We start from the raw sequence: 16152 nt of genomic DNA on the forward strand, positions 1-16152 counted from the left end.
GTATGTATGTACGTGTGTATGTGATGACAATTTGCAATTTTCTAATTTGCATTGAAATTCAACAAAAGTGAGAAACATTTCAATTGTCTGAAGTTTTTGAAGCCTCTTAGTGGAATACGAACTCTGAAATTAAAGAAAAGAAAAAAACTTTTACCGACTAAATTCCACTATTTAATATTCATTCGCGACAGATACGTATACGCTTTGAAATAAGACACTGATGAAGCCTGCACGTCGTAGGCGAACTACGTATCTGTTGCAAATAAATATTAAATAGTGGGATTCAATCGAAAAGATTTTTCTTTCTTTGATTTCAGATTTCAATTGTCATTTTCTTCACTTGCTGTTACTCACAATTGTACAAGAAAAGCAAAAAGCGAAAAAAAGCAGTTAATTTAAGCATGTCGGTAAAGTGGTGTATAGGATTAAAAATACTAGTGAGTTGATTTTTCCAAATAAATTTATACAAATTTCAAACAAATTTTGCTTAGAGCTTAGAAATGTTATTTGAAAAACGGGAAGTAAACGGTGCACGGTAGTAATTTTGTAAGATTTGTTTTCGTTAGTGACATTTTTAAAGGACAGATGTCTTATGTCATGTATCATGTTTTAATAAATAAATCCAAAATGACAAGCGCTGGAAATCATGTCGATCATATTTTTCATTCTCAAGCATGTTTATGGCGCAGCTTTTGCACTATTTTTCGACTTCTTCTTGTTTTCCTAACCCTCTAACATTGTAAAAACGATGCGATCAGGCTAATGACTATCTTTTCATGAAAGTACATTCAAAAGAGGCTCAAGTTTTGATTTGTATGCAAAAATAATTATCTGAAGGAGCACCAGCTAAGAAATTTCTCTTTTTCATATCTAATGCTCTAATCAGTTATTTTTTCTAATTCAGATATGTTGCAAAATTGAAGCCAAACAAACTAATAGTAAAATTTTCAGATTAATCATTTTGTTGTACATATCCTATTTCTTCAAAAGTGAAGTATAATAATAATTTTTCTGAATTCTTGTTTTTCAAAGATGCTAACTTTTGAACGCATGGTATTAATATCAAAATATCAAAACATCTGAAATATGAACACATATTTCATATTGTCAATTAAAAACAAACCAGTGTAAGTTAGTTAGATACTGATGAAGGTCACACGTCGAGACCGAAATACGTATTTATCAATAAAACACAGTAGTAGAATTAAAGGATATAAATAACTTTTTGTTTTGCTTCTTTTTTATCAATTCAAAACAAGTTTCGTATGTGGCTCTGAAGCCCGAAAGTTAAGGCCGTCTGTAGACCCGTTAGAGGATTAATTTATAATTTTCTATATATATTCATTCAAGTCTGCAAAAATTATCTTTTGTGTTAACATTATTTTTCTGTTCAGATGTTTCTGAGAAATTAAATAATGATTATTGTGGCAGTAGAAAGGCTAGGTCACGCCGCTAGGTGGATTAATTCGGGTTTTTTAAGTGAAATGATTTAACTTTTGAACAATTGCGCTGTTCAGGTAGTAGATGGTTGGTGCAACACTTTTCTAAAGTGGAACATCTAGATTTCAATTTGCTACTATAAACAAAACAAAATATTTTTTTATAACGGTTGTTTTTACAAATGACGAGGGAGACGGTAGAAGAAAGTAATGAAACAAAGGTGTTTATAGTTTATAGTAACTGCGTGGGACAATACGTGAAGAGGAAGGAGCGGAAAATTAGGTAAGGGAGGGTCATTGAAGCTACGCCATAACTATTAAGTATGTGTGCCGTTTCTCTTTACCCAATTTGGGGCAACCGCTGATCCAACCAAGCTATAATGGGAGCCAGCGGATAACCACTTCCTTATCTCACTCCACATCATAAAACGTACCATCGTTGAGAGTATCACTACGGTTACAAATGATTTATAAAGAACCCCCCTTCCCTTCCATCTCTCTCTTTCTCTCTCTCTCTCTCTCTCTCTCTCTCTCTCTCTCTCTCTCTCTTGTTTTTTTAGTCGAGTAAGGGCAAAGACGTGGTGCTTTGGCCGGATCCGGCGTCGGTCCACTAATCGAAGCGATCGTTGGAGGATATGGAGCGGCTGGTACCTAACCTGCATCCCATCAAGAATATCTGGATAAACCTGAAGCGTAAGATCTACTCCAACAATTTTGTTGCGAAAACTGAGTACGAATTGATAAATAAAATGAAAAACTACAAGGTATACAGCCCTAAGGGTTGTACGAAAGGGTAACGTAGGACTATATCAGATCATTAGATCAAAGACTAATGTAAACTGCATTTCTGGCATAAGCATGTTTATAAGAATCTGTGAGTGTCATTGTTTAAGTGAATGTTTAAAAGAGAAGAGCGAAATATTCAGATTCAATTCTTCATTGAATGCAATGGTGGCTTTGAAAATATGTGGACGGGGCACATAAGAAGGGCTCCATATAAAGTAGCGGCCAAAATTGCCGAATGTAAAATTTCACATTTTAGCACATGCCTAAACGCGGTTTTGTAGTAAATTGTCTATATTTTTATGATTCGTGAATAAAATTTTGAAAGAAAAAAAATGCCATGTAGAAATAAGCCGTCAAAGTTGCCCATTTCAAAAGTTTGAAAAATGAGTCATTTTGAAAAAGTCAAAAAATTAAATAGTTATCGTGGATGTAAATATTGTTATATATTATTTTAATACTGATATTTTAGCCTATTAAAAAATGAAATGAAAACAAATTTAAACTCAATGTGGTGCGCCATACGCTACTTATAATAAAAATGAAATTTTCACAAACTTTAATCAAAAAAACAACTCTTGTCGCCTCTTGTCGCCGCAGTTTCTAACAGTGCATCTGAAAGCTCGAAGTATGTTGTATCAAAACATGAATTGAAAGTTTGCTATAATTTGACGTTTTCCGAAAAATTTGGCCAAAAATCGCAATTTTCCGACTATTGTGCGGGGGTTCATAAGGACAATTCCTGCAACCTTTGAGACATAGAAATTTCTTTTAAAAATCACTTGTGTGCATCATAAAGGTTGAAATGGGACTTATCCTCCTACCACACGGGTGAGTGAGGGGTCTCAAAGCATCATAAAATAAAAAAATTCAAAATAAATTCATGTCTCCAAAAAACCCCACACGCCAAAGTTGGTGCCATTTGCTTGATTAGTTCTCAAGTTATGAAGAAATTTGTATTTCATTTGTATGGGATCTCCCCTTCTTAAAGAAAGCAAAGGTTCTAATCTAACATAGAAAAAATCCCTCCCCCCCTCACCTGTTAAAAGATGGATGGGTCTCATTATACCATAGAAAAAATTTGTGCTTTCTAAGACCCCCACATTCCAAATTTGGTTCCATTTGCTTGATTAGTTCTAGAGTTTTGAGGATATTTGTATTTCATTTGTACGGGACCCCCCCCCGCCTCCCCTCTTAGAAGGAGAAGAGGTCTCAGTACACCGTAGAAAATTAAACCTGCCTTCTGAAACCCCCACATGCCAAATTTGGTTCCATTTGCTAGATTAGTTCTCGAGTTTTGAGGAAATTTGTGTTTCATTTGTATAGAAGCTCCCCCTCCTACACCCCCTTAAAATTGCTCTCTTACACTCTAAAAAATTGCTGGTCATTTTATCTATCCAACGACATATAAATTGTTCAGTTTCGTTCAGTAGTTTAGTAGTTATTAGTTTTTGAAATCTTTCATTCAAACGTTACACTTTTATTTTCGTTTTCTCAAAGTGCTACCCAATCCCAGTATAGTAAACAAAGACGTAGTCCTACGTCAAAAAGAGCTCAAAAACATGCCAACACGCATGGCGAATGTTCCGGTTAACTGCCGGAAGACCGCTCGCAAGGACGTAGAATTTTTTTGCAAGTAAACTAATATAATAATTTTCCATGGGAAATTTATCATACTCAATTAGCTGTCTTAGTTTTTTTTCGCTTAAAGTTTATCCATAACATTTGTCGTAAATTAATCCAATTCAAATCTTTCTCCCTTTGCTTTAATTGCCTGTTGCAATCGTTGTTGGAAACCGTTACCGCTGGCACGCACAATACCCTGAGGCATTACATCCCAAATCTTCTCCAAACAGTCAATTCTTTAGTGCTTTTTAGTTTGCCTAGCGTGGGGTTACATACATAAAAGTCGGGAGAATTCAAATCAGGCGAAAAGGCAGGCCACTCTTTCGAAGAAATAAGATCCGTCCTCAAGTTGTCCTGTATAGCTTTCGCCTGGTGAGACGGTGCAGGATGTTGTTGAAAGCAGTATGGGACATTCTTGTAGTGTTTTTTTACTATAGGAAGCAAATGGTTGTTCGAAACATTAACGATGTAATATTTAGTGTTGATTTTAACACCAGGTTAGGGATGCTTTACCGGTTTTACCGGTATTGCCGGCATATTTTCCAATACCGAATTACCGGTTTTTCCACGATTTTCCATGATTAAATAACAACTCAAGAAACATGAATCGCTGACAAAACTTTTTAATGATAGGGCGAACTAAATTTCATGATTGAAGGTTCTACAAATCTACTCAATTATGTAATTCTTCCAAAGGGGAAACCTCGAAATACCCCACCGCTGTCAGCATAGAGCCGGAGTGCTTTGCACAGTTTTTAAGCAGTCGTCTTCATTCAACTCGGTCCACTCGTCGCCAATTTCCCAGGTGTCTCAGAGGTCATAAGTCGCTTTTGATCTGGTCGAGCCAGCTTGCACGTCGATCCCACCGGGTGCCGGTGGGGTTGTTGAGAACCGCTTTTGTCGCACTTTCATTCGGCATCCTTACGATATGTCCGACCCACCGTAGCCTACTGACTTAAGCCAGTTTTACGATAGCAATCTCTCCAAAAAGTGTATGTAGCTTGTGGTTCATAAAACGTTTCCGCCACTCTCCGTTTTCAGTTTTTAGTCCACCAAATATCATCCGCAGCATCTTCTGGTCAAACACGACAAAGGCGCATATTTCCACCGTGAGTGACGTCACAGCTTCTAGTCCGTAAAGACCTGTCGGTTAAATAAGGGTTTGTACATTGTCAGCTGCGTACGCCGGCGTATGCTTCTTGATCGTAGCGTTTTGCGAAGGGCAAAGTAGGTCCGTTTTCATGCTTGAATGCGCCAATTAATTAAGAATATTGCGCAATACAAGAAATGTGCGATATACGGTGAAGCTGTTCACAAAATCTTCAGTGAAAATTAACGCATTATGATTTTGTTTGGTTGCTAGTACAAACTGGAACAAAAATTTGCTTAGTTAAAATAACCTGTTGGCAGGGCTGAGCCTGGTTCTATAAGCAAGGCATTCTGTACGAATTTTATACAGGATTCCTATACAAGATTCCAATGCGAGGAATCCCAGAGAATCTGTGCGAATCTATTTGGTTTGTCCGGGAGTCCACCCGTTATTTATTGTATGGAATTGAAAAGATCATATTTTGAAATATTTTTCATGGTTGACTGCAAAATTCCCAGTTCCTTGGCATTGGCCTCCTTACATCCAGACTGTTTTGATTTCCGTCGAATTCGCTTTCTTACTCGTTTGATGGTTTCCGGTACGTTTACTGTGTGTTTATGGCCAGGCTTGGAGAGTATTCTCAGAGATCCGGTTTCCTTGTAGCGCTTGATGATACGAAAGATGAATCTTTCGTTTATTCCGAGTGGCTTAACCGTTATGTGTGCGACAAAAAAAAAAACACCTTTAGCAGGGCGACAAGGGTACCCGGGTACCCAAAATTGATATTGTTACAACATCAACAATTTTAAACCGATTTCGACGAAATAGGTATCATTTGATTCGTTTATTTATCTAGTTTTGAATCATTTGGCCATTTGGCCACTAAAAGACATACGGGGCCCGAAAATCCGGAATTCCGACAGAGTGTCCGCTGTGAGGAAGAGAAATGATTGTATTGCAGGAAAATCAGTCATGCGGATATAAAAACTCTAAAAATTCATACAATGTACTATTTCATATAATGAGGTCAATCAGGTTGGCCATTCCGGAGTAGGTTCCTGTGGGGTCATGGGTGGCCAGTCCAGGATTGGAGGTAAAACCTAGCAATATGGGTATCCAAGTTCTCGGAATTAGTTCGGTAGGTGATATTTTTTACATTTCGATGTATTTTGATTGGTTATTTCGAAAATGGTTTCTACGGAGTCACAGATGATACCGCAGGATTCAAAATAATGCTTAGCATTATCAGAACCGTTCAAAACGTAGAACCATCCGTTATACATTTGGAACCAGTTCCGAAATTATCAATCAGTACTAAGCTGACCATTTCAGTTCAAAACATCTAAAAGATCCGCTAAACCAATTCTAATATTGGATTAGGCACCCAACTCGCCATCTGTATCCCTACAGGAACCAAATTCTGTAGTGGCCAATGCGATCTAAAGTCACCAATTTATATAATTAGATGAAAAAGGTTCCAAAGTGTCAAGTTCAAAGCTAATAGGTTTACTAAAAGCTGATATTCTTTCAAAACATGCGGCTTCCCACGTTTTACCGGATGTTGCTCCGGAATTACCGATTCCCGGGAACTACTTGTCATTTGATGACCAAACGCTTTATCTAATCAAAACTAGATAAATGTACGAATCAAATGCCACCGGTTTCATCCAAATCGGTTCAACATAACTAAAGTTATGAAGATAGCAAATCATGGGTACCCGGGTACCCTTGTCGCCCTCCTACGTAATAAAAAAATTCAAGTGACTCTCATTGCTAAACCCCTTTATGGATATGCACCAAAAAAAAACCTCAATTACTTAAGATCAACGAGTTTTACGATGTCGCAAAATTTCAATGACGTATGTTTTAAATTGAATGAGTTATAACTATTTTAAAACTGAAAAGGTAGCCGGGTACCCTGTCGCACACATAACGGTTAAGCTTCTTTAAAATGTCACATGGTCGAAAATTTTCCAAAAACAGACTTATCACAAGTTCCTTTTTTGTGTTAATGATTACCACGACTCCTAAACGAATGAAAATTCAATACAAACTTGCAAGCTGTTTGTATGTATGAGCAACATTTGAATACACTCTAAACGAAAAATATACAGACACATCTTTGATTAACCCATTTTAATTTTAACACGTCCAAAAAACATTACTTTGTAAACGGGCATTTAACCTGATTTGACTGATACCGTCTTCGCAAAGGAGATTATATTTTGCGTGGACAAACTGCTTCCGCCTCTTTCCCAACCGGAAACCAACCACCAATAGACAGTTTGCCTTCAAATGACCAGCCGCCTTGCAAAGGATACAACGGTTCTTAAGCCCTTCATAATAGCTCCATGCCTTGCAATTCCCGACGAAGAAAGCAGCAGAAGCAGGGTTTTTGCATTTATATGTAAACTCCGGAAATCCCTAAGTAAAGATCCAAATGGCATGGATGGTAAATGGCCGGATAATGCGCACCGTCAGATCTTCGTGGTCTGTTTTATACATATAGCTATAAAATAAATCTCACGGAGATCCTCAACCTCTTATCCAGCTACTCCAATCCTTACTTCCTCGTGGTACCATTCAGGATACGCTCATTTGTGGAAATCGGAAAACCGGTGAAACCTTGGGGCGTATGTGGACAGAATAACGGATCTCTTTAGAGGTATGTTTGAATGAACTTAATACTACACTCACGTCTTTTTTTACACGGTTTGTTTTTGCCAAACACTAACGCAAATGATCCAAGGGCTAAACGACCAAGAGTGCAAAAACAAAGAGCCATCTGCGCCCAAACACCAAACAGGTGGATGCCTCCAGTATCGTAATCACGTTAAGTGATTACCCGTCCACTATACTTACCGCGGATCAGCTGCCGGTTATTTGCAACTAAGTCTTGAACTGCATAGCGGAACGGGATCCAGCTATACGGCCAGAGTTCAGAAGCTGCCTGCTCAAGAACGGTTACCTGCCCACCGTTTGTGCCGATGAGAAGACAGTAAGATGGCTGGAGACTACGGTAATCCCTCAAGCATCTCTCAAGCAATGGATGAAGCGTTGCTAAGAATATACACCATGAAGGACCTCCCGAGGCCTCTTGTCTTCATGAGGTATTATTCGAGTAGCGTGATATTCCATCTGTTCCAAAATCAGAACGACGGTTTCTCTACGCAAGTGTGGTGAGTAGTTCGTCGCTGCGTGACAGCGACAGGGAACACTGTCGAGCTGGCGTTGGAGATAGACCCTCTGTCTACCAACTTAATTGTCAAACAGGGCTTCATGCTGAACTATCTGTTCGATAGGGTTCGCATGCGACAGGTTGGCCGAGAACCGGCCAGCTGCCGACTAGGGGCTTCTGGGCCGAGAGCAGCGAAGTCACGTATTGGGAAAACTCTCGAGAGAGTTCCGGAACCACCTGCTCTAAGCACGTCGGTGACGGTTGAAAGATTCGTGTGGTTCTCTGCAAAGGAGATTTGCTTTAACCACCAACCACAACTCAGAATCCACCAAAAAGCGCCGGTTGTGATTCAGTCTCCTATGACTGCTGCCGTTGAAGCCCTTTAATGTCGGGAAGCAGGCTATTCAACAGAGTGTTAACGCCACTGGCCGCCAGTCACCGAGTTTAACGACTCTGCCAAGGACGGTAAATGTCAAACATAGCGGGCAGCCTTTGCTCCACCATGCCAAGGGCGCTTCTAGTATCCTTGGTCGGAGGTTTGTAAACCAGCAGCTAACAGTTGCCTTCATTCAAGAACCTTGGATTCACGACATGACAATTCTCGGTCTTGGTAAATGCGGTAAGTTAACCTACTGCAATACGCAGTCCGTGGGATTAATAATGGCGCCCCACCTTATATTGTAATATATAAAGAGCTAACCATCATTCAGTATCCTGTTTATTTTGAGATAAAATTCAATGCGTTCTTAGTTGCATAAACATCAAATACCATTAATTGCTTTAGAGCTCTTCTTTTACTGTAGAGTAAGCACCTTTCCAATGCATGCTAAGAAAACGGGTTTTCAATGCAAGTTCAATTAATTCATCCCTTTTTATCTCAGCATCAATGATTCGGTTAATGAAAAGTGCAGCACCCGTGCCAAGCAGTTCCTAAGTGCATACATATTACACGGCATACATCTTGACCGACTTCTGCAGCACAAGAAGTGTCCCGCTAATTGAGTGCTTTATCTTGTCCGTTGAACTGTGCTAAAACAAAACTCTTGTTCTAATACAGGAGCCAAGTGTCTGCAAGTTATTTGTCTTGTTCCAGCTTGATTTATCGCCGCTCCTTTTTATCCTTCACACCAATTTCAGCGTTGCTTTTTGCTCTACCGTTGCTGCCGCCACACTGCGAATTGTGGTTCGCATGGATTTCGAGTCCGGGATCTGACCACAGCAGTGCAGGAGCGTTGTTGTCGTCGAATGTCGTCCAAGCCACTGTTGCATAACGACGACGTCACCCTCTCGTTCAGAGCCCTTCCAGCGGAAACCTGGCCTGATTCTATTGTTTTACTGAAGCTATGTACTGAGTAACGGAGTACAAAATGAATGCCTATTGTACTAAAATTTTCATTCAATTTAAGTTAGTGACCGTTTAATGTATATAACTAAATCCGGCAAATTCTAAAGATATAAATAGAATTTGCAAAGAGAGCATTTAAAACTATATTGGCTCATCTCTTTATACAGTGCATACCTGCAGAAGCACGGTAGCACGGTTAGAGCGATGCTTTCAGCAAAACTTTTCCAACAAGCTTGTCTCCGATGCAAAAGATTTAGGCGTCTCTGCCACAGTCATCTAGAAAACTTTTATTTGGGTTGTCAGATTGTGAAAGCGAACTTTTAAATGATGACACATTTATTATTTACAGCGCCACAAAGTGGAAAACCTTGTATGTCAAAATAATTTTTACGAATCATTCCTTTTCAGTTTTGACATTCGGAGACAAAGAGTTGAAACTGGGGATAGTTTACAGCACCAGGTGGCAGAAAAATGCAAAAAGTTGGATGATACTTACTTGATCGGTAAAATTATCGGTATGAAAGACGATTTTGACGGCACTTGTTTCACTGATGAATTGTTGCGGTTGTTCGGACTCGCCGCAAAACTGTCCTGGCTCTCTCCGGTTTGATACATCGGTTTTGGCATTGCCGTCCACTATCTGCAAACGAGAAATGAAATCATAGGCTTTAGTGATGGCGCCGCATTTTCTGTTGACAATAAATCAATGGCTTGTTTTCGCTGGAATAACACACCAAAACACATTGCTTTGGGTTACATATCCTAGTGTAAAAATATGTAGTGAAACAGTCTGTGTATGCTCAAAAACTGCCTGAAAGTAATGCATTTCCTTTAGCCCAATGTATGCTAATGTTAACACAAAGCGTCTCTAACAATCAGATTGTTAGATTACTATGTTCTTCGACCATCTTTCAAGATAATAAAGTAATGCATTTGACTTTACGCCTTTAACCAATCTGAAAATATATTTTAGTAGGCCCATTTATTCAATGAAATTAGAAAAAATGATGAAAAAACTGATTTGGCTGATCTCGAACCCATTCTACTATCGTGATCAATTGTAATGAACTGAGAACTATCATAGTTACATTTTTAATGTAACCTGGGAAATCTCAGTCTCTGGTTAATGAATGGCTAGATAATGCGTAATACAGACCCCAGCCTCTTATCCAGCAACTCCTATCCCTACCTCCTCGTGGTATCAGCCGCAATATGAGCAACCTTAGCGGAGATGGAGTAACCAACCCCGGTGGAAACTAAGATCGTATACTGACAGGGAAGGACTGCAGATCGGTAAATCGGTAAAAATGATCGTGGGTAGCGACAGGGTGATGCCCGATTAGTTAGGATCCAGAAAGTTCGGCATCAAGGCACTGCAAGTGATCAGTCGCAAAGGCGAAAAGGTGTGGAAGATCCGTGACAGCGAGGCTCAATTTTACCAGAGCATTGGAGCGACCAACGAGCTGGGAAAGAGCTTCGTAGTGATGGGCAGAATACAGGATTGCTAAATGGACTGGAGAGCAATTGACGAGAGGATGTGCACGTTGAGGACAAAAGACCGTTTCTTTAACTAAACCATCATAAACGCCATCTATGCGCAGCTGGAGGTAATATATAACAGCTACCTGAAACGGGACATCAAGATCGTCATCGGGGATATGCACGCCTAAATCGGCAGGGAAGCAATTTATAGACCGGTGATCGGACAACTATAACGGCCAACGATGCATCAACTATGTAGCTTCCCGAGGCCTAGTGATCAGAAGCACTTTTTTCCCCGCAAAGATATCTACAAAGCCAACTGGAGAACACCTGACCAACGAACCTTGAGCCACATCGACCATATTCTCATCGATGACAAGTTTTTCTCGAACATCTCCAACGTACGCTCACTACGGGGTGTGAATATTAACTCGGATTGTCCTAGTGGTAGTACATATGCGCTCTAAACTATCTCTATATACCCCGCGACAAATCCGCTCTCTTTGGTTAAACATCCGGCAATTAGATCGAGAACTACATGCGCGTACTGGAAGGTCTACCTTCCTCTGTGGAGCTAGATGCTTCGACCCTCGAAAACGGAGGGAGTAGGATGCGCTCAGCAGTTAATGAAACCGCAACCGCGATGCTAGGTAAGGAAACCTCGTGCGCACGAAATGATTGGTTTGATGGAGAATGTCAATAAGCGATGGAGAGTAAAAAGAGCTTGGAAAAACTGTCTAAGCATTGCCATGAGGGAGAATTTGGCCAAGTATCGACAAGCACGGAATGAGTTGACCACGATCCTAAGGAGGAAAAAGCGCCAGAAGGAGGACATGGATCGTAAAGCTAGAACAACTATTCCGGGCTAATGACGCGCGCCAGTTTTACGTGAAAGCGAACCAAACTCGTGAGGGCTGCGTGCCGAAAGCTGACATCTGTATGGACGAGGGAGGGAATCTAAGCTCAAACGAGTGTGCGAAGGCGGACAGGTGGAAGCAGTTCTTCAATGAGAGCATTTCAATGGCGAAATAACAGAAGGAGACGTAACGGAAGAAGACTAGGGTAAAACTGTCCAGAACGCACCGGGGCACAGTGGGGAATCGCTGGCCAGCAGCCAAAAAATGAAAGTTCATTTCGACTCTCCGTTGTATTTTTCCTGTGATTCTATACTATTGAAGTGTTCAAATCCAAAATTTTAGATCAACATGACAAAATTTGAATTTTCTATGAATCTTGAAAGTATGCTATCTCAGCATGTTTTAGCGTTTTTTTGAAAAATAACCCAATATTTCAAAACATGCTAGAAGTCTAATGGTAGCTCGGATTTCAACGGTATCTAAGGAAAAGTTCTTCAAAAAATAGTGCTGAATAAAACCCATTAAGTGAGTATGCAGTAATTGTATCATAGTATGCCACAATTTAATATTTCATTAAAAAAGTGCCATATTTTCGCGTAAAACACGCTTAAAAGTTTTGAAGCCAAGGTTCGCCACTATTGACACTACCGGTAAAAGTTAGCGTAAAATATAAGCTTTCAAATGGATATAGTCTCATTTAGCGCAGAGTAGCGCAGAGTACAGATGTTACGCTTGTAAGGCTACTATATCAGAATTCAACAATATAGACAAAATGCAAACACACAAAGCAAACGTAGGATATCTTAATTATGGGATATCTCCTTTACATGGTTGGATAAGCTGCTTCGAATGTATGGTCCATATTGCATATTGACTAGATTTTAGAGCTTGGAGAAAATCTGGAGGATACAGCGATAGTAATGACGGAAATACAGCTCGAAGATCTTATGCCAATCCTGGTATTAGTTCTGGAATCACGGGTATAGATATGAAATTAATTAAAAGGTTGACAAATTTTCTTATAGCAAGTTCTTGAACACATTATTTCAGAAAAATTCGAAACTTATTGTTTGTATACCAAAAACCCGAATTAATCCACCTAGCGGCGTGACATGGCCTTTCTACTGTCACAATAATCATCATTTAATTTCTCAGGAACATCTATGTATAATTAACTTGACTATATTTTTAAATATCCGTTCCGTAAAATTCACAACGTATTGCGTAGAATAAATTTTCTTTCCTTGTGTGCGTAAATACTTGTAACACCTTATTTAGTTTTATAATCGGTCGGCCTAAACTTTCGGGCTTCAGAGCCACATAGGAAACTTGTTTTGAATTGACAATATGAAATATGTGTTCAGAACAGATTTTTTGATAATTAATTAATACCATGCGTTCAAAAGTTAGCATCTTTGAAAAACAAGAGTTCAGAAAAATTATTATTATACTTCGCCTTTGAAGACAAAGAATATCAACAACAAAATGATTAATCTCAAAATTTTACTATTAGTTTGCTTGGCTTCAATTTTGCAGTATATCTGAATTAGAAAAAATAACTGAATAGAGCATTAGATATGAAAAAGAGAAATTGAACTTGATTTTGATATAAAGGAATGTAAAGTTAGCTTGGAAAAATGCATAAATTGCGACAAATACAACAAAAAAATGAAATTAGAGCCAGATAACCAGTTGGATACTTGCCATCCAGCATGGAGTTATGAATGTGATATGTTCAAAAAAAGACAAAGTAAGGCTAAACGATTTATTGATTACACAAAATAGCAAAGAAAGTTCATAATAATGTATCTCAATTCTGCCGGATTGACTTCAAATTTTGATGAAATTTGTTTAGTTGTAAATGAGAGTAAACCATCTATTATAGTGCTAACAGAGACTCATTTGACTGACGAAGCAAGTGCCGCAATATTTTCAATTCAAGGGTATACTATGTTTAACTGCTGGTCACACTCTAGACATACAGGTGGCGTAACAATATATGTTAAGCGTAAATTGACTACTACAGTAGTATTGAATGTCAAAGATAATGAAAACTGGTTTCTAGGGTTGAAGGTTAAAATTGGTACCCAATATGTTATTGTTGGAGGATTATATCATTCCCCAAATTCAAGTGACTTGGCCTTTCTAAGAAAACTTGAAGATGAGTGGTTGTTGGAAGCACTTGATGATACTATTGATAGCATTATCTGTGGTGATTTTAATATCGACTACAACTTAAGTAATGATAGTAGAGAATTAAGAAGAGTGATGGATGTATATGGACTTAAACAAATTGTGAAAGAAGATACACGTGTTACGCAACAAAGCAGCACAAGGATAGATTTAGTTTTTGTTAATTATGTTAATGAAGCGGAAGCTAGTATTGAGCCAAACTTACGTGTTACTGACCATGAAACGATATGTGTTACAATCGACAATACATCGGCATTAGATGATGAATTCACGAAAGTGAAATGTTGGAGAAGGTACAATCAAACTGATTTATGTTGTCTGCTAAGGCAGAGTCGACTTGACACACAAGCTTCTTCCTGTTGCTTGCAAAGGCGAGACAGGCAAGATAGAGATGAGATATTTGCCATAGATCAGTGCTTGAATTGTAGTACACATAAAACGTTTGAAAATTGTGTCCAAAATTATGACCTAATGCTTAAAAACAATGTAGCCAGATTACTAGACAACAGAATTTTAAACACAAATCGGTGTGATGGTTGGTATACTAATGAATTAGCCCAGATGAAGCGAGAGTGTATTCAGTTAAATAGAGAACACAGAAGACACAAAACACAATATCATTGGAACAAGTATATTATGGCCAGGAACAAATACTCTAGGGCAATTCGAGATGCTAAAAATAAATCTATTCAAGATGAGCTAAACAGAAATAAGCATGATGGTAAAAAGATGTGGAAAACTATAAAAAGACTCACAAATCCGAAAATTGAACATGCGAGTACAATAATATTCGATGGGATAGAGGAATCAGATGAACTCTCAGTTGCTAACAAATTTAATGACTACTTCATAGATAGTATATACGAGATACGAAACAATATTCCAAACACAAACAGTAGTCAACCAGCTATGTCACAGATAACATGCAACCGGTGTATGTATAGATTTGAGGTTATCTCAATGACGAATTTGCGTAATATTGTGAACGAACTGAAACAAACGGCAGGAATTGACAATGTGTCTACCAGAGTGTTCAAGGATGCATTTTTGGAAACCAATGACATACTATTGCGATTTATTAACACTAGTCTATCAACGGGTTTGGTGCCAAGTGCATGGAAGGAATCAACTATAGTCCCAATTCCGAAAGTGAGTAATACAAAGAATGCAACGCAGTATAGACCAATTAATATGTTGGAGCTCCAAGAGAAAACACTGGAAATCGTTGTCAAAGGACAATTAATGAGTTTTATCAATTCTCAGGATATTATAATACCTGAGCAGTCAGGATTTAGAAAAAGTCATTCCTCAGAAACGGCTATAAATCTGATTTTGCATAATTGGAAGACTAATATTGAAAAAGGAAAATTCACTGTAGCTGTTTTTTTGGATTTCAAAAGAGCATTTGAAACAATTGATAGATCGCAGTTGTTAGATCTTTTACATAACGTAGGGATACGGGGAACTGTTTGGAAATGGTTTAACAGTTATCTTTCTAATAGAAGTCAAAGGACTAAATACGGAAACGCTGTTTCGAATTCGCGTAGGAATGATTTGGGAGTACCACAGGGAAGCGTATTAGGACCCTTACTTTTTATTTTATACATCAACGACCTAAAAACTTGCTTGAGACATGGAAACCTGAAACTCTTTGCAGATGATGCCACAATTTATTGGGCCAGTGACAACTTAGACACGGCAATTCGAGAAGCTGAAATTGACCTCAAGCAGATCGCAGAGTATTTGAAACGGAAAAAACTAAGCTTGAATGTATCGAAAACAAAGTGGATGATTATAGGAAATAAAAAATTTACTCAGAATGTTGAACTCAAAATAGACGAAGAGGTAATAGAAAGAGTGACTGTTTCTAAGTATCTAGGAGTACAAGTGGACGAAAAGCTTAATTTCTCTGAACACGTGGATTACGTTATAAAAAAGATTGCCATAAAGTATGGAGTACTGTGTCGGATAAATAGATATCTAACGTTTTGGTCCAAGCTAACATATGTAAGATCAGTTATATTGCCGCATTTTGATTACTGCGCAACGGTGCTGTTGCTGGCGTCAGATACGCAAGTGCAAAGGCTTCAAAGGTTGCAAAATAAGATAATGAGACTATTGCTCAGATGTGGACGGTTAACATCAACGAATCTTATGTT

The 16152-nt window shown here is 38.6% G+C and overlaps 1 protein-coding gene across 1 annotated transcript in view; it reads right to left on the reverse strand.

The window, feature by feature from the left end:
- The window catches only part of LOC128735746 (uncharacterized), a 155119-nt gene that overhangs the window by 18681 nt on the left and 120286 nt on the right, over nucleotides 1-16152 (reverse strand). Inside the window, exon 3 of the mRNA XM_053830235.1 lies at nucleotides 9958-10101. Within this exon, the coding sequence (XP_053686210.1) occupies nucleotides 9958-10101 (144 nt within the window). The remainder of the gene's footprint in view (nucleotides 1-9957; nucleotides 10102-16152) is intronic.

This window comes from Sabethes cyaneus, chromosome 2 (genome assembly GCF_943734655.1).
Source record: "Sabethes cyaneus chromosome 2, idSabCyanKW18_F2, whole genome shotgun sequence".
In the NCBI taxonomy this organism is placed as follows: Eukaryota; Metazoa; Arthropoda; class Insecta; order Diptera; family Culicidae; genus Sabethes; species Sabethes cyaneus.